This window comes from Rhea pennata, chromosome 26 (genome assembly GCF_028389875.1).
Source record: "Rhea pennata isolate bPtePen1 chromosome 26, bPtePen1.pri, whole genome shotgun sequence".
Lineage (NCBI taxonomy): Eukaryota > Metazoa > Chordata > Aves > Rheiformes > Rheidae > Rhea > Rhea pennata.
The window spans coordinates 2526542-2545997 of NC_084688.1; the positions used below are offsets into that span (position 1 = coordinate 2526542).

At 42.0% G+C, this 19456-nt stretch overlaps 1 protein-coding gene across 1 annotated transcript in view; it reads right to left on the reverse strand.

Annotated features, from left to right (window-relative positions):
• Window positions 1-19456, reverse strand: part of SKAP1 (src kinase associated phosphoprotein 1) — a 154820-nt gene that overhangs the window by 123290 nt on the left and 12074 nt on the right. The window contains exon 3 of the mRNA XM_062595731.1: window positions 13927-13952. Coding sequence (XP_062451715.1) covers window positions 13927-13952 — 26 coding nt within the window. The remainder of the gene's footprint in view (window positions 1-13926; window positions 13953-19456) is intronic.

Genomic DNA, 19456 nt, shown 5'->3' on the forward strand with positions numbered 1-19456 from the left:
GGTAAAGCAGCCGTCTACAAAATGGAGGATTATACTGTTTCACTAAGATGAAGAGTCTTCCTATAGTGTAAGAAAAAAGGTTTGAGAGTTTCAGTTGGGGAGGGAATGATTCTCTGTCATGGCAGACAGTCACGTACAAGTTAAGGGAGGCAATAGCTGTGTGTGGAGGCAGGTGCTATCACCTCCCCACGCTGGATGTTTCATTGCATTTTTCTGTGAACAGACATTTTGCTAGGGATTTTTCTACTAATACTAGGGTTTATGCAAAAGGCAGTTAGACACTACAGTGTCAGACACTGATACTGAACTTTAGTATAAATGAAGTGCAACTAGTCTACCTGCAGAAGATACTGCTCAGCCTGAACACTGCAGAAGACTGGTCTTTCAAGCTTTTGCCCTACGTTTCCTGAATACACACAACCCCAGACTGCTGATAAGGGAGGCAAAGACAGCTGCTTATTCATTCAGCACACAACAAACAGCAAGAAAGGTGGGTTTTCAGCTGATTTTAATTGTGCTCAAACACTAAGTTCCAAACAAGTTTTATCTCAGCAAACAAACGGACTGCGTCCCACAGCTGAAACTAGGTGCTGTTGAAAGGGTACTAAGGCCCTGAGCAGAGGGTTGCAGCACTCATTTCCCCACCACCACCAAGAAACACAGTGGAGGCCCCAAAAAGTCTGCAGTTGAAGAAAGATGTGATATAACATTCTGGAGGTTTTATTTTCAACATCCCAGGTCGCAGCCTTGTCCTGATTTGTCTGAGCACGAAGTTCTCAGAGACCCCAACGCACACATTCAAGCACAGATTTTCAAGAAAACTCCAGTTCTTCTCCAAAAGCGATGACCTGGCCACGAAGAGTGTAGCACACACAAACTCTCCTCCCACAGATCAGATCCCCCAAAAGGTCACACTGGGTGCCAGACACTATGATAATCGGCTGATTATTATAAACTGAAAAGCCTTGAAAAACTGAACTGAAAATTTGGCTTCAAAAGATTTACCAAAGGCCAGTGGGGGTCAGTGGTAGAACAGAGTGGCTCTTGGCAGTCTGTCCTTTCAGCCTGTACAACTTCCCTAACAGAAGAAAAGGCCAAGAAGTAGCATGTTATAATCAGGACTTTTGCTAATTCCATGCTCACTTGCTTCCAGTAAGCATGCAAATGGTAACACCTGATTCAAGAGAAAGAAGGAAGGAAATATTTTCTGCATTTCATTTAGGAACTGCATCATTCAGTATCTGCATTACAGATCTCTCCTTCACAGAGGAAACTATAGTTCCCAGGGCACAAACAGGCAGACTTTGATTCCTCCTTTAAGATCAGACAGCAAGCAGAGTGGGCACTGCAGCAGGCCCCTTTCCACAGACTACTTCTAAGCCATCAAGAACGAGCAAGAAAGCAAGCTTATCTATGCTTTCACAACAAACTGGAATATGTGCACCTCCCTCAAAAAACAGTTAGGGGTTAAAAAGCAGAGACTGAAATCCTCTCCTCCACTGGACAGAGTCTGGCAAGTCGAGCGCATCCACAAGCAAACCTCTGACCGACTGACCTTGGCTATGTCGTTGCTGTGCTTTGCTCAGTTGCGTGTGACAAGGGGCTGTTTCTTCCTTATTTTACTGTAGCACTTTTGAGATCCTCGAATAAAAAGGTTCTAGAAGTCTATATAAAAAGCTGCTACCAAACAGCAACAGCTCATTGTCATAGGCAAAACGCAGCTTTCATCCTAATGAGGAGTCTTCCCAAGTGCCGTGCTGCAGCGTTGCGGGCCTGACTATCTGCAGAGATGTGAAGATGCCAGCATTTTAAGACAGTTTCTGTGAGCCCATTCAGCCCTGATGTGTTTAAAGAACATTTTCTTTCAACCAAACTGCATGGTATTAAGAAAAACAGGCTTTTCAAACAAACATCAAGGTAACAGGTGTTGCCTTATAACGAGATACAGGTGCAGCATTATTGCGATAATGAGCAAACTGTTTATGGTTTCCGAATAGCAGGAGGCAGCATGGCACAGCACAGGCGTCTCGCTGGAGAGGAATGGATCGCGCATCCATGCATGCATGCAGTAAACCATTTGGAACAAGAGCAAGGGCCCGATCATGAAAGTTGCTTGCAAGAATAAGTCACTGGCTTTAACAGCAGGAGTAGCTGTTCCTCCCATAAAGCACATGGAAGAATCAAGTCATGGTCTGTTCTGGTAATGTATTTCCCAGGCAGCATTATATCATGAGACAACTTACAGACGGGTTGTCAACACAGATATATTCTTTCTTGCTACTGGTTCACATTCCCCACATGGGAATGGAAACTGGATTTTCACATGTGTGTGCAGTCATACAGTATAACCCACTCAAATATGCACAGACAACAATATGTACATACATGTATCATGCCAAGCACTGTGGGAATCTGCGTTGTATGCAGCATGACAATACAAATCAATACAAAAGCATTTTGTTTGCTTTAGGACCAAACACTGCCTTGAGATTCAACCCCCAAAAAAGATTAACAAAAAAAAAAAAAAAAAAAAAAACCTCTACAACATAGCTACTTAAAACAAAACCTATTTCCTTTCTATCTCAATTTATATTACAAGAAAAAAACTTCTTGTGCTTTAATCCACTTCTCCATAAAGTTTATGGAGCAGCAACAGCTAGTTGAGTCCAAGCAGAAAAAATAACCAACAACTTGTCAGGGGCCAAGCTATTGTTCTCAATGAAGAAAAAACTCATTAGCTTTTAATGAAAACACAGGGAATAAAAACCAAATAGCACAGAACCCCAGCAAATAATTACCCTGCACCTGACGCAAAGCTGCTCTTTCTTCCTACTCAAATTCTCAGCAAAATTCCCCACCTTGTCACTCCTTGGAGCATGAACAAAAGCAAGATTGATTCTAAGGAAAAGAGCAAGAGGTTTTCTTGGGCTTACACCTCATCCAGGGCCTCCTCTGGCACTATCTAGCTACTACGAGTGTGCTGAATACTCCGCTTTCTTGCTCCATGACACTTGTGGCACAGAAAGAGAAATGAAATCATACCAAATATTGGCTGGCATTTTCTGCAGAAAGTGTTTATTGCATGCAGCAGAAAGAGGGGCTTGAAGGAGTGGTGTGTGATTAGCACTGATATCATGCTTCATGCATATCAACTCCAAGCAAACTGGGGAGGTGGATTGCATCTCTGGTGACAGGAGCATCTCCAGCAGGAGAGGCAGTAGCAGTTCAGACCACAGTGACTTTGGACAGAAGCCTGTTCGTTCAGGTTGCCATCAGCTACGGGGTCCCTGCAGGACAGCCCATCGAAATCATATGAGCTGGGCAGACACGCAGCTTCTGGTAGAGCCTCTGCCTTTGGGGGAGAGATGGTCGATGGTCTTTTAATTGCTCAGATCTGACAGAGACTCACTTGAAGCTCATTCTTGCACAGCACATGGGAAGAGTATGTTATACAGCTACGTATAATGCAAAGAAGTTACTGAGAATGCAAAGAACCCAATTAAGCAATAGCAAGAGACCAGAACAGCACAAGCAGGGCCTACTGGAAACGAACAGCGAGTCACCACGGCTAGGGACCACGCTCTTACTCCCCTCTCCACAACCGAATGCAGCAAACGCAGCTCTCCGCAAGAAAGGAATAATCCCAACCTACCATTTGTACTTGCCTTGGAGTCCTGAAACTATGCCAGAGCAGAGGCAGGGCCTGGCAGAAGACAGGTCTGAGGATAAGAGCTAAAAAACCCTCAGTTCTGGTGCTAGTTTTGCTACAACGCTATTGCACAGCATCAAAAAATGCCTCTGTGCCCATCTCACGTTCTGCCCCCATCTTGCTTTCTGCACCCTGGGATGAGTGGCAGTTGCTCCATTTTAAGTGTAGAATCCCTTATTGAGACCTCAAAAATCAAGACCAAATTCTTCCCACATAAAAACTGGCAACCCCCCCCTCCTTTCTTTAAATTGCAGTTTGCCTGTCAAGGAGGAAAAAAAAATCATCCATCCTGGCACTCACAGGAAGAGAAACAGTCTAAATAGGTGAAAGAGTTTGGAGGGGTTGGGGGTGGGTAAATCATCTCCAGTAGCTTGTTAAGGAAACTATAATTAAGCTTGCTTTGCATTCAGTGAAGGTCTCTGTCTAGGCACCTAGAGTTTCATTAAGCATCTTTTTAGATCATAAGAAAAAAATCAATACCAAGCACGTTCCATTTATGCTTTTATGATAAGCTAGTTCATGCCAAAGCGGAAGTAAAATCCCCAACTCCACTTAATATTCAAGGAAACAAAGTTCCTGCTTTAAAGTAATGACTCCTTAGTATCATACTACAAATAAAGGTCTCTGATCCAAATCCCATCTGCCTTCATGCTCGACAGTGTTAATATCTCTAGGTTTTCAGGGATTAATTTAGCAGTAATGCATTTCCCAAAGCAGAGCAGTAAAAGTATTACCAATACTATGGCTTAATATCCCTTACTCCAATCACTCGCTCAAATTATGGAGTATCACATGGAAACACATCAACAGAGACGCGCCCACACAGTAAGTACTGCTCATATGTAAATATATTATAGTTTAGCATTTGTAATGTTGCAGTTAAAGTTCTGTCAACATTGCCATTATAAATTATATACCTTCTTAAACACATTTATGTGCTAGAAAATGTATGATGTTTCTTTGTTGAATGCCTTAAAGGCTTCATCAGCTCTTAAGTGCCCATTTGGATTTGTGTGGTTAGCCCCCATGATTAATACATGAATAGCTGGGGTTTTGGTGGATGCAGGTTTTTTGCACCTTCTTCACACAGACTTCTGAATTCCTCCTTATAGCGCCTGGGTAACATCACATCTGCCTGAAAATCCCATGCCTTCTTTTTTGTTTTGCATCACTAACATGCATACACATCCTTCCCCCTCTCCCTAAGCTATACCAGCAGAAGTATTATTAGAACTACATTAACAAATTACAAAGAATAAAAATTTGTATCTACAGCTCTCACAATGTTCGTCCTACTTAATAAATATTTGTTTGGAGGGGAAGACTATGCACAGAGGCAGAATAACTTTGTCCCTGGCTCGCGATGTAAACAAGGCCGCAGCGAGCGCAGGACCCACCTCTGCTTACACTGTGTTTTATCAGCAGAGCAGGCTACCTCATGGCATGAGGGTCAAAAGCAAAGTGAGGGACCTCCTCTCGCACAGGAGCAGCCCATTTATCATTGTTTTAAAAGTGTCGACCCAAACAGGTCTTGGCCAGCTGACAAGTGAATCCAGTCCAAGACTAATTTTGTTCACTCACTACCTAGCTTTTTGCTAATTACATGTAGTAAAAACAAATTAATGGTCCACTAAAAATGCCACTTATGTTCAAGACCAACAAGAAAGTGGAAAGCACTTTTGCAGAAGGCTCACCGCTGCAGCGCTGGCGCTGCTGGCGGCGAGCCCCACGCGGCCTCTCCTCCGCCGCAGATTTGGGGGATGCAATGATCCAGTGTGCCCAGCAGGTCGGGCTGCAGCGCGCAGCATCGGACTGGGGATGCACAGCCACGAAACCCTGCGCACGCTGCCAGCCACGTCTTAACCCGCTCATAGGCTGAGGGGAGGAGAAAGGCAACAAACTTCCTAGGATTAATAAAGCCAATCAGGCAGGAGCCAGGCAACACAGCAGTGACAGCAGCCTTCCTAAAGCGTGAAGGGAGACGTGTCCCGTCTTTCTACCTGGGACGCAAAATGAAACCCTTGTTATAAGCGGCAGGGGAGAAAATAAATACTCAAACGCTTTGTAGGGTTTTGATTTCTTAATTGCAAGCAATTCAAGTTTTCCAAGTCTCAGATTTGACTGAATAAAGGCAAAGAAGGCTGGGAAGCTCAGGGCAGGCTGGGGTTAAATTGTTTTTCCTCTCTGTCATGTGGTAAAGAAACTTTGTGACTACATGAAATAGAGTAACCTGCAAGTTTTAAATTCAAACCTTTAAACCTGATATGCAGGCATTCAACCCCAAACCTTCCCACAACTGATCTGAGGTTTATTTCTAAACAAGAAGAAAAAGTGAAACAAATCCACCCTCCAAATCCACAAATCCACCTCCCTCCACCCCCCAAAAAAGACAGAAATGTGTCACTTGCAAGCCTTGTCTGAGTTAGTTCTTAGACTGAGCTTCTCTAAGACAAAGCTCACTCCTATGAGCCTAAATTTCCACTAAATTTGGGGGCCTAGCTATGCTCCCCAAATCCATCACAAAACTGAAGTTAAGCTCACATTGCAGCTCTATTAAGTCCTTATTTTCTATTCCCATGCCAGCCCCTCTTGACCCTCCTCAGCTGAGCTCTCCTCTCCAGTTTTTCTTCCCTTCTGCTCCCTCCCTCCCCCAGCCCTTGGCACCTTTTCAGCCCAGCCACTGCCTGTTCTGCCTCTCAAGTGGGCAGCAGCCACCGGCAGCAGCTGCCTGACGGGGGACACAGCACACTTCAGTCTTGCTAGAAACAAGCATGAAACCCTGCAAAGCAGAAAACTCCCACGGGATGTAAACAAGTAAACAAGATTTATTCTTTCATTTATAACCTAGTAACATATCAGTGAAATACAAAGCCCATCCAAAATGAGCAAAATCAGCTGAAAGCAAGCAGTTTATATTTCTGTCCAGTAATATATTACTCCTCATGAGCCTCTTGGAAGAGGCCAAGTCTTCATTTTAAGAATGGGGAAACTGAGGTACAAGAACACATATCTGCACTTTGGTTCATCTTCTGAAATCCCAACTCAGCTAGAAAGACAGCAAAACAGCATCGGAGAAGCTGGGCCTCTGGCTTGTGCAATGCAATAATTTACAACACAGTTCTGCAAATACAACTTGGGATCTAAAAAGATGTCAACATCAGTACCAAAGATGAAACTACAGGCCAAATTATATTTTGAGTAATGTCCATTGCAGCATTAGTAGGCTCAGCTATTTTTTTTATCCAAAACTCTTCCAAGCAAACAAGGAATAAACAGAACTAACCCACCAGGGAGCAGGAGTTTAGCAAGCATATTCCAACGACAAGACACAAGGAGGCTGTCTTGCCCGTATCTACAGCAATTTTCACTGTTAAAAAAAAATAAAAAAATGAAAGCATGAACAGTGAATGCAAAGACAAGCGCCTACAGCCTATTCCAGAATGATAAGCACTCTAGGGATTGGAGGAGATGCCCATTAGGCATTTATGATAATGCAAAGGATTATTTTACAGTTCTGTTTCAGGATGAAAGCTTAAAGGGCTGAATTACTGCTTTACAGATGATTTCTATGGGGTTGGTGCTCTACAAACCAATGCAGCACAGAAATCCCTGCAGAGAGGAGGGGGAAAGTGACTCAGAACTCCAGATCTGAGCAAACTGAAGACTTTGAAAAGCTACGAGCCAGGATTCAGTGCTGCATTCCCAGCCCCATTCCCATGCTGAGTAAAGGACATGCTAATAGAAGGCACTAATTTTCCTACCAGCAATCTCTAGCTGGGCTCAGACCTATACAGGACCCTCTTTTTCCTGAGGTCTCAGAGGCCCATTAAGGGCCAGAACAGGGGATTTGCATCCCTTTTCTCCAGCAGCAAACCCTCCCCTTCCACAAGTGTGTCTCTGCTGCGAGAAGCGCAGGTGATGGTATATGCGAACACTCGTACTCCCAGGGGAGCAATTTCTTGAACGTTCTTCCACTCTGCGTGAGCACAAAGCAACGCTCGGGCTGTGTGTTCACCTAAGCACATTGCAATAACCCCTGAGATTTCTTTATAAAGAGAAAGCTGCAGCACATTCCTATTACCCAAACAAGTTCAGAAAGCACAGAAGGTTCATTTGAGAAGGCTCTATCTCCAAAGCTGCACATCAGGCAATTTAGACAATCTAATAATTAGAGTATTTTATTAACTGACCAAAGTGAGAGCAATAGAACTTGTTAATATTTAACTTACTGAGGCTCCCCAAACTGCTGTATATTTAGCATCTTTATTGACATTTTTATACCTTCCACTTTACGGTACATTGCTTTATTCTTAACTCTGGTATGCTGCAAACTTCTGCAGGAAGGGAGGTAAGGCACCCCGCATAAATATGAACAAAGAGGACAATTTCAGTCCCAAAGTCTTACAATTCAGATGGATTTCAAAAGAGCTATGAGTAACTCAGTAACTTGAACACTTTTTGATTAATGAAGTAGAGATCTGAGAAGCACCTAGTAATCCAAACCAGGAACTTTCCCTAAGTTTGTAGAGTTTTAAATCAATGTGCTGTTTAAAAAGAGTTCAAAAGCTCTCATTAACCTAGTTTTTCCTCAATAAAGGTCATGAGAGTTTTGATGTCAGCTACAGAAAAACCCACCCTAACTGCTAGTTATTACTTGGTCTTCCAATCCTACCATGAGTTCTGACCATCATTTCCTGGCTCCACAGCAAACTGATAATAAGCCTGAGTTTTTAATTGAATACACATTTGCTTTTGGCAACTTTTCCCCCCCATTCAATTTCATGCAACGAACACACCCACACAGAGAAAAAATAAGCAAATTGCCTAACACTTTCAAGAAGTGAAGGGAAACCTTTTATTTTTCCTTGTGATACAGCAATATTAATTTCAATCAAGTGTAAATATCTCCCCATTAATTACTGTGAGCTCTTGACCCAACCAGCTAAACAGATTCCTGTCCAACACAGAAACAAATTCAAAGCTGCTCGCTGGAACAGTCTGGGTGCAGCGACTCTGTCCAAGTCTGCTCTGGGACAAGGCTGGCCGCGAGCGCGCGGGCGCTCGGCTGCGCTGCTCTTCGTGCCGGAGGAGCGCTGCGCGTCCTGGGGGCAGCCCCGCGCGGGCGCTCCCAGGCCAGGTGGAGGGCAGGGAGGCAGAAGAGTGAAGACAGGCAAGAAACAGCCTCCTTGTGAAAACCTGCTTGAACCTCAAACAGGTAACTGTCGTAAGAAAGTCTGTCTGCTCCCAGAGACACTGAACTCCCAGTGCCAATTCCTCTTTCTAGCTGGAATAACCTCTAAAAACTCAGACTTTACCTAGTCTAACGGATCAACAGAAGTAAGGGTTTTCTTTTTAAACTTGCTCTATTTGTGTCTGGGGGGGGGAACGTGGTTTTTTTGAACACCTGAAACGCAATAGCAACAGTTTCAAAATTGTACATACGTACATATGTAAATAAAAATGTAAATGCACCTCCATACAGCCCTTCTCACAGCACAGACACTCACCTCCTACGTACAACATTTTCCAAGCAGAATATTCTATTTTTTCCTATAATAGTTGCTTGCCTCCAAAATTTGTGCATGATTCCTTAGGTAGCAGAATAATTTATAAGTACATGTAAAAGCAAAGCTGTGCAGCTGCTCAGGGTTTGCAAAACTACCAAACAGGAGGGATTTTACTGCAAAAAAATACTGTCTCTATTTAGATTAGTTTGCCCAAAACATAATACATACACAGAGGCAAAGAACTGCACGCTCAGAGCTGCAGGAAGCAAAGCTTCATTGCTGATAAAGGGAGCTGTCAGGGATGTTGATATTAAAGCTTTTCTTTTTTAAGTTAAAGAACATATGCCTTTGTTTATATTTTATTTTTCATTAATTAACCCTGTTCCACATACCACCCAAACACATCTTGGACTTTAGAAAGCATTCTAACAAAAGTTTTCTTGTTTTCTTTTTGTCTCTGTGTGTTATGACATTTCAAGGTTTGTAACTGGCACTCATGTTTATAAAGCAGGAAAATTCCACGCATGGCGATAGAATAGATATTTTAACAATATGTTACAAATATTGTCAATTCAATATTTTTTCCCTTGCATTTTCAAACACATCATAAATCTAGACTAGGTTTCTGTGTATGAACCCTGCTTACCACTGAGCTAGAGTCTTTTGGCATGAATGCAAAGAAGGTTTTTTTTTTTATAAATAAAACTTAGTAAAATCACTATGCACTCCATTAATTCAGGAACACTCTGCCTCAGCTTCAAAGGGGATCCTTACAGTAAAGATGGTGTTTCTGCTGCTTTAATGATTTGCTACTTGTACTTGTCATAACTACATGAACCAAATATGCAATACTAGGGAGCAGTGGCTTAGGGAAATGCACAGTTCCGTCTCCCATCCAGCTCCGCTTCAGTTCAATTCAATAGATTTGAGGCTTTATATAGAAAAGCTACTTCATAAATCTAACACTTGAAGCCTTTGTATGATGCCAGTTAATGAAAGAAAACTGCACGCGTGCCTCGGGTATACATACCTCATGCACTGCTGCGACATCCAACCCCGTGAACAACCGGCGACCCACGAAATACCATGCATCCGAGCCAAAGTAAGTAGGGCCAACAGAGGTAAAACGATACACACTTCATCTAAATAGTATATACTATAAGATAAGTGGCCTACTAAGACTTTCCACAGTGTTACTTACTTAATCCTTTTATGGGACATGAAGGCTCCCTATTAAGCCATGTTTTAGCCTAGCTCGTCCCCTACCCCCACCTCCTTGCTACACAGTTGTAATTTTCTCTCCCAGCTTCAAGGAGGCCGTTTTTGTAGTTAAGGCACCGAGCAAGGAGAGCCAGGAGATCTGGACTCAATTCCTGGATGCAATTGTAGATTCTGTGCTGCCTTAGGCATATTCCTTGATCCTCAGTTTTCCTAAACTTAAGAAAGGAAGAATAATCCTTGTTCTCTAACATGTTTTGACTATTTATGAATACTTCAGGGGACATTGCTATCAGAAGATACCCACATAGCACTTCAAACAAAACTGTCTGGAATTAATTTTTGATAGGAAGACAAAAAAGTTATTGCAAGCTCAATGAAAATAAATCTTTTTTTATTCACCTGTTCAGTTGTTCATCTGTTTTCTTAAAGAAAAGTTAAAAGTTATTGTCAGCAACAGCATTAACTTTATGTTTATTTTTCTAGTGGGAATGAGTCCTTGAAAGTTGAGTTTTCCGTGCAAACCCATAGCAAAGGGACACCCATGTAGCACGGAGGCACAGATACTAGAAGAGGATTTGGAGGCACATTTTTTTCATTAGCTCCAAGTTGGAGCCTTCAGTGGGATGGGCAGAGCTAGATTTTCACCATCCCTGAAACCCTATGTCTTTGAGCACAGAGTATTTCAGAGTGACCTTTGCACTCAAGGATCTCAAAGCACTTTATAAACAAGGATTTAAACCAATTCAGTTCTACCAATGGCCACACTGTCTTCTCGTACTTGCCCATCTCCATACACCTTTTGGGTCTAGGGAAAATGAAAAAAACTAGTGAAAATAACGTTACTTGGTGCAAAGTGACATTACAGCAGAGCCAAAACCAGAACTTTCAACACTGATTCAAAGCTCCCCTCCCTATTTAGCCACACAACCACCTTTCTTTTTTTTTAATCCTTCCTTTTGCATTGCTCCTCATCCCTCACTTCTCTTCCCAAATAACCATCTCTTCTTTCCTCCTCCTCCTATTTAATCCTAAATCCCCTTGCAGTACCCTAGAACAGCCTGCTGCCGCTCCCTCAGACCGTTCATTTCTGCTGAACTAAAGCTGTTGCAGAACATTTCCCCTGCACCAAATTGTAAGAAGAGACAGAAACAGCAGGGGAGAAGTAAAATCGACCCAGATCTCATGAATATTTTCCTCTGTCAACTTCCCTTAGTTCCATTTCCACAAAGAGGAGGCTTCTGCAAGATAGCAAGGGTATGCACGTATCAAGTGTATTAAGCGTACAAAATGCTACACACAGGCCGCCAGCCCTCCTGCAGAAGGAAATGGGTCACCCTTTGCTCTGTTCAAACAACAAGGGAAAAAATAAGGTATAGCTGTACACTACAGTCAACAACATCACTCGGCGCATATGAATTAGGCATGGCAACTCATCCCACAAATCTAACACCGTTCAGTTACATCTTGCCAGAATTGGCCTGGTCTACCTGATCTATCAATACAAGACCCACATTCCTATTCCAAATCTTCCAGGAAGGAGAAATTTATATCAAAAACAGTCGTGGTCACAAGTTTTACTTACCCTCTTTAGAAAGGCTGTTTACAAGATGTCTTTCAAAGAAAACCCCAAATCTTTTCAGAAGAAGCCCTTTCCTTTCTGCATCTCAGTCTGTTATTTAAGTGCACTGGCAGTACAGCTAAGCAGCTAATTTACTCCTGCTTTTTGTGATCCTCTTACCCATGCATCCAGGCACTCAAGTTACTGTTTTTTTCTTTAAACTAAATACCACATTGTAGCTTTCTGACTCCTTTCCATTCAACTAGCACCAGGTTCTTGTCTCCATCTCTCCTTCCCCAGCAGGGCATCATAAACAAACTGGGGCTCTCAAAGTGATGCCCAAGCCCCTCTTAACATCCAAGGTGTCCTGCTTCCTTAATATGTTTTTTCAGGATAAGAGCAGCTTTTCTGATGATCTAGGAACAAGTTTGGAGAAATCTGCATACCCAAAGACCCAGGTACTTGTACAGTGATTCCTAGCCAGTGTTTAAGTGAGCTGGGCACTTCAATTCATTTACAAATCTATACACAGTTCTACAAACCAACCTTCCTAATATTACTTAGGCTTCTGACTCCGTAAAACACAGAATATCTCAAAAGAACAAAAGGATCCCTCCTCTACCCTTTAAATTGTAAGAACTTTCAAATTTTTTTTAAAAAAAATCTAATTTTGAGCCCTTTTATGCATTCGAAGCCTCTCACTTTTTCTTAATTTTGAACACAGCTGTCTGTTGTACTTTCTCAAATGATGCCAGATGCTGAGTTCATCAACCAAATGCATGAAAACAATGGTTTGAAAGCAATTAGAAGCACCGAGGCTGCACTGAGGCTCATATTAAAATGTGATAACACTGCTCTAGTGGGAATTGCAATGCTGCTGCATTTCTGACATTTCTGTGCTGCCAGACAGACAGGATGTGCTGGAAGTGGGCCCTGATCGAGGAGGTAACATACTGGAATTTATTTCTGGAGTAAATGAAGGATTAGCTGAGTTGGAACACTCGCAAGGATTTTTATGATGGCTCCAGCTCCCATCTTGTTTGAGCACTGGCAGATCCTTCTGTTTGTACTCACATATCACAATCTTAGTTTGAAGAAAAAGAAAGAACCCACAGAACCGCACGTTATCTAAGGCCTGGTTGTGCTCAGTGCTCCAGCTCAAGAATCGGAGCTGGACTGCATGGATTCAGTGCAGAGTAAAAGGAGCTCCAAGGTCAGCTCTAAGGGAAGACACATCCATCGATTGTCCTGGATATGCAAAAGTAACCCTTGAAAGGGCTCTCAACCTGCAGGCCCTCTGGAAAGTTTAAATCATCACCTGCATTATTGCAGAAATAAAGATCAAAGTCACAACCAGAATCTCTCATGTCACTAACAGACATAACAAGGGATGGCCACAGTCCTGAAAAATTTACTACCTGACTGTTTGTCTACACCTGGAGACAAGGATTCAGTTTCAAGCTGGGGTTAATACAGAAATAATGATGACTGGAAACAGCTTGCAGAAGTTTATCCAGAGATACAGATAGTCTCTGCTCCCAAGTCAGTAGCCCTAACTGCTGGAATATACTGCCATTTCTGAACTTTAAGGATTTTCTGGAGACCAGAAGTTTTGTAGAAAGCTTTCCTATAAGTACTCTTTTGGAGAGGCCTACGTTAGCACCACACATTTTTGTTTAATTTCTCCTTAGTCTTGGGAGTAAATTAACTCCTGTTACCCAGGAGGAGTGCTAACCTGAACTCCCACTATAGCCTACTGTGGCTTTGCCCCATTCCAGCCCTAAGACCTACCATGCACAACTATATATTCAATTCAAGCTCTTTCAGCTGATTTTACACAGGAAACACCACATAAAACCAGTCCTTCCCTGCTCCCCAAGCTCATAATGACAGTGAGAAAGTACCCTCTTTCCCCACCATGCTGTACTCACTTCGGGGCAGAAATTCCAAGTGATACCTAAAAGACAAAAAAAAAAGGACAGGTATAAGCACGCGTTATTTTCTTAATGATTTGTTCCAGCCTGATGAATAAGTGACAGCTAGGTGAATTATATTAGACATGCTGCTGGAAATCCAGCAAATGGTCAAAACATATATTTTGTGCAAGAAGCCTCAAGAGGCAATATAAGTCCTACAGATGCTAGCTTGCCCCTATGACATACCCTGCTACCTACAGAAACCTTTTTACTAATCAGATCTTCCCTTCTTTGTGAGTCACAAAAATGCCCAATTTTCTTTCATAAGAACAGGTCTCTTCCTCAAAAAGGAGGCTTATATGGCCTTTGCCTTTGCAGTCTTAACTTCATCTCACACCTTCCTTACAGCAAAACCATTGCAGAGGGAAGTATGCACACTGCCCATATCACAGCACTCTGTTTGCAGAAACCAACCGTCTGCAACTTTTGTGAAAGTAGGTCATCAAGAAATTCAAAACACTTGCACAAAGATATCCTGACCTGCTTTAGCATCTTCCCTCTGTATTTTCTCATTCCTTTACTCATCCTTCCTAGCCTTCCTCCTTACGTGCCAGATGTGTATTGCTCTGGTTTGCAAACTTCTCCATCCAGCTGGAAATTCTCTTTCATCTGGTGGACATACTCATTTAGCAGCATAGGAAGGTCACAGAGCCAAGACTGTAAACTTCCCCTGCAGAACCACATAGATGAAAGCTCGCAGGTTGCATGTTGACATACCATACTACCTACTCATCCTATGATAGCATCTAAAAGCCTCGAGTGCTGGACACTTGGCAGTTACAGGGGGACAAGCAGTCGGGCACAGAACATGTAAGAGTAAAGCATTAAACAGGTAGAGGCTGGTGGACTGCCAGATGTAACCCAGCTCGAGAAACAACCCTGTGTCATATCTATCAGAGCAGGAGTTACCTGCCCAGATAGTTTATTCAGTCCGTGCTTCATTCCCAGGCCCCTCAACTGAGTCCCGTTCTTTGCCCGACAAGTAGCTCAAAAGCACATCCAATCATGCATACAGTATTTCTGTTAAGTGGGCCAAGCATTCGTATGCAGACTCATCACAGGAATGGCTGTGCTGAAAAGAAACCCTCCGTAATCTTTTCTCACACTTCAAGCACATCTTGGGCTGGCATCCAAGTCATTTTAATAAAGCAACAGCACAGGCAAGCTTTGGAAACAGATCAAGGATTGGGAATAAGCCACAAAGTGACCCATTCACAAGCAAGATGCATAACAGAGGGTTGGTCTATATGCATTAATGGCAAGAATCCAGTATGTAAAAATCCAATCAGTTTGTTTCCTCATTAAAAGCTTTCATGAAGAAAATGATTTAACACAAACATTCAAGCAACTGACACGTTAATTAGAAAACAACAACAGAATTCTGATTAAGGGAATATTTGACTTGTTTGGTTTGGACACAAAAAGAAAGTACACAGACAGAAGAAACTTCCCTGAGAAGGAGATCCCACTGGGATAAAGAATGGCTGTATTACATCGCAGGGAGCCACACCACTATGCTTGTAGCCAGAAAGGGCTGCATATACCTCTAGGCCTTTGGATGCTCTTGGCAGCGGTCCCTGTTTTTGTCAGGAGCTCTTCACTATGAATCCTAACACAGCTATATCCTATCTCTGCAGCCCAGAAGTGACATGGCCTATCCAAGAACAGTGGAATGGCCAGAAAGGCCCTTCCATCCGTTTGTTCCCAACCAGTCTTAGTGTTATTCAACGTTTGCTCTGTTGTAGTTTTTACTAAAATTGTACTACATGCATAAAGCCCTGAAGTCCTCACACATAAGGTCCCCCACACCTCCGAAGCCTCCGTGCTCTGCTTGCACCGTGGCAAGGAGAAACCTCCCTGCTCTGGGCTCACCTTCTGCCCAGAAGAAACCTGCATCTCTCCAACCCCCCAGCTTAATATCCACCAAGAGTCAAAATACTTTCATCTGCTGAACAGACAGCGATTGTGAAACAAGGACAGTGAAACCACTTCTCCTTTTGTGAACTTTTGTCTCTTGTGCTTGAGAGACTGTCCTAATGTCCCCTGAACATGTTTTAGTGATAACATTTACTGCACTAGGACCAAAATGATTTTCTGTCACTTCTAATTCCAGTTCAATAAAAGTATAAGAGCTTTGTTTCTAACCTCTGTCATTTTTAATACAGTAAAATGGTTTAAAAAAAATGTAAAATTGAGTTCCATTTCCTACTGGACCAGCAAGCCCATGTTAGCTTACTCTGATCAAATTTAAGAGGGAGAAAAAGAAATACCAAAAGATGCTTTTTTTTTTAAGCATAAGGAAACAGTCAGAAATTCTAATCTCATAAGATCAGGATATGTCTTTAATCTCATGCTTTGATCATTTTCACTCTGGAAAGGCTTAAGCAGAGAATGAAAGTTAGTTCAAATTTTAATCAGGAGTGGGGAGAAGATGGTTTGCTCTCATGGAAGATGAAAGAGTAATGATCTAATTCCTTCATCTGCCACTGACTGCATGGAAGTCTTGAATAAATTACTTTTGAGGGAGTAAAAGGCATCCACATACAATATATAGTACTTTCAGTTTGTTCACTTAAATGATGAGATTTGCTTCCCCTGTGCTGTGATGTTTTATACAGGTCCAAGGTCAGAGGAGAGGCAAGGGAAGAAAGAGGAACTTACTATTTATGGGCTTTTTTACTCCTTATCTGCAGGTAACTTCATAGTTACTCAGCAAGCTACAGTTGTATAATTTTAAGAGGTGGCCAGAATATTCTTTCCTGCTCCTGCATTACTGAAAAAAAATGCAGTTACCTGTGCAAAAAAATCTCATTTTGCTGTGACAACCCAGGTAGCAAATATGGTCAGTTCAAATGCATCTATAGCCATAAGTCACAAGCGTGCTTATCTGTGCAGCAGAGAAGGAATTCAGCTAGCATAACCAGGCTAGTCATCTTGGGCCATTCCCCAAAGCAGATAACAGCACAGAGCTTATGGCCAGTTTTAACTTTTGTTCTCAATTAAGATAGTATGAACTGACAAGCAGGTCAAGCCTTTAAACATGTTGTGGGCAACAAACAAGTTACATGATATTTCTTTTAGCTTTTGTAGGCGGTTTACTCAAAATTACATTCCAGTAATTTCTCCCAGCAAATCATTGAGAAAACTGTAATTGCCTCATACACATTTCTTATCTAGTCAGACAGTAGAAGTTTGAAACCAGAGGTCTAATCCCTGCTCACTACTGCACTGTTCTGGAAGCTCCTTGCCTTGGGATTAGGTTTGAAATTTTCATCCTTACTTGATAATTTTTAGATTTCACAAACTGTAAGTGAGAAAGCTTCCAATTCAGTTTCTTAACTGAAGAAGTTTGTGAAAAGGCTTTGTAATACATATTTTTGGTCATCTCAACTGCTCCTTTGCAGCACTCTTATTAAAAAGTTTCTCATCTACCAGCTGTGGGTAGAATCCCCTGTGAAAAACAGCAGTTAACACAAAGCATAGCAAAGGGTTTTCAGCCAAATATGAAGGACCAATATTAAAAGCTTAAGGTGGAGGCAGACAGAGGAAAACTCTTATCAAATGATTAACCAGCTTCAGCAAAACAGACTCAAAGAATTTTTTTTGAGAATTTTGATGTAGTGTATGAGCAAGGACCTAACCAAAAAATAGGATATTTCCATTACAAAGTCAAAGACTGAGTGTTGCCCTGCCAATACGTTAACAAAGGCATTCCATGAGTATTTCCCGCACATAGTTCGCAATGAACCACCCACCTCTCTCACCTCATTGGTGCATATTTTGGGCCAGAAAGGAAGAAGTCAGATTTGGTCTATTCAAAACATAAATGCTTTCTCATGATCATATACAGCCTTTGAGGTTACATACTCAACAAGTAAACATCAGCGTGCTTCACTTTTCTGAAAGTGTTTATATTCTTTGCTCCTGAAAAACACACACGTCCCAGCTCTAATTTATCAACCTCAGTAGCGGGGTCTCCAACTGGGCCCAATCAAAATTGCAACTCAAATATATAAACAGACCTCAAAGGGTGAATTCTCATGAGAAAGTGTTGTCATTTTGCAGAGGACAACCGAGTTACTGAGCAGACAGGTTTGCCAGAAAGCTTTGCTCCCAGCAGGAACAAACTGTCCTTTCGGCCTTGAGCCAAAACTGCCACCATTTCTCAGCATCTGCTCCATAAGTCCCAGGGCCTGGTATTGCCTCCCAGAACCAGAACTTGGTCTTCAGAAATGCAAGACCCTTTTAGGACACATCAGGACCTCGATCTACTCCTTGCAAATGGTTTGTAGCCAGAAAAGCAAGACTGGAAGCAACCATAATAGCATCAATTGGGCCCTTGAAGTTTGAAAATAAGTCTCCAAATCCTACACTTACTAGCCCTGTTGTACTAGGGAGTCACCCTCAAGAGAGCAAGATTTGCTCTTCACAATTATTTTATTCAAAATCAGTCACCTGGGGACAGAAATGCAATAAAAGTCACGATCAGCACCCCCGCTCCTGTCCACAGCCCCAGGGTTTGCTGACCATCATGCACTGCTTGTGGCAAAGCCCCTGATTGATTCGAGACAGATCCATTTGGGGCTAGAAGCAAAATTGCTGTCTGAAGTCTCCGTTATGCCGGGGGGGGGGTCATACTTGATGGTTTTAATAGCCTTGAAGCTGCAGAGCAACTATAGAAGTCTAACCCCCACTTTTCTCTGACTCAATTTCAGTAGGAAACAAAATACAGTCAAGTTTCAATCAAGTTTTCTGCATTTTATTGTCCAATTAAGAACACTAATATCACCACAAATGGTATTAAATTAGATATTTCAAGACAGTAATTTGTTTGGTGTGCAGTATTTGTTGCTCTTTAATGTTTGCAAAAATTTTTTCCTTAAATCAATGCTGTACAACATTTCAAGCAGGAAAAAGATGAAAACAGAACTGGGGAGCTCACCATTAGCAAAACCAGTTACAAACCACTTCAAATGCATTTCTCAGTCAAATATTACAGAAGCAGTAGCTACGCAAGGACTCTGGTTACACAATTTCAATCATTTACAGTCCTCAGGTTTCAGATTAACAATACATTCACAAGGAAATGGATGGGGACACATGGGTAATTTTATCAGCTGGAATGGAAAATGATGCAAATTACTGAAATGATTCTAACCTAGAAGGCACCAAACTGCATTACTGGAAGAGTGCACAGCCACATTCTCCCCAGGTATAAAAACAGGTAGAACAAAACATCTCAATTGAATTCGTCCTTCTTCCACATGATACTGTAACATAAATTCCCTCATTTCAAAAAAAAAAAAAAAACCTACTGAGATTAGAGATTACAAATTAGGAATATTCTACCAGACATGTTACCAGACTTTAAAAAGAAATAATCACCATGATAAATATTAAACTTGACTGTTAAACTAAAGGAGTGCCTTTGCTCTTAGACACCGAGGCACAGATTTATTGGTGCCAAGTGGTAGCAGGCTTTAGA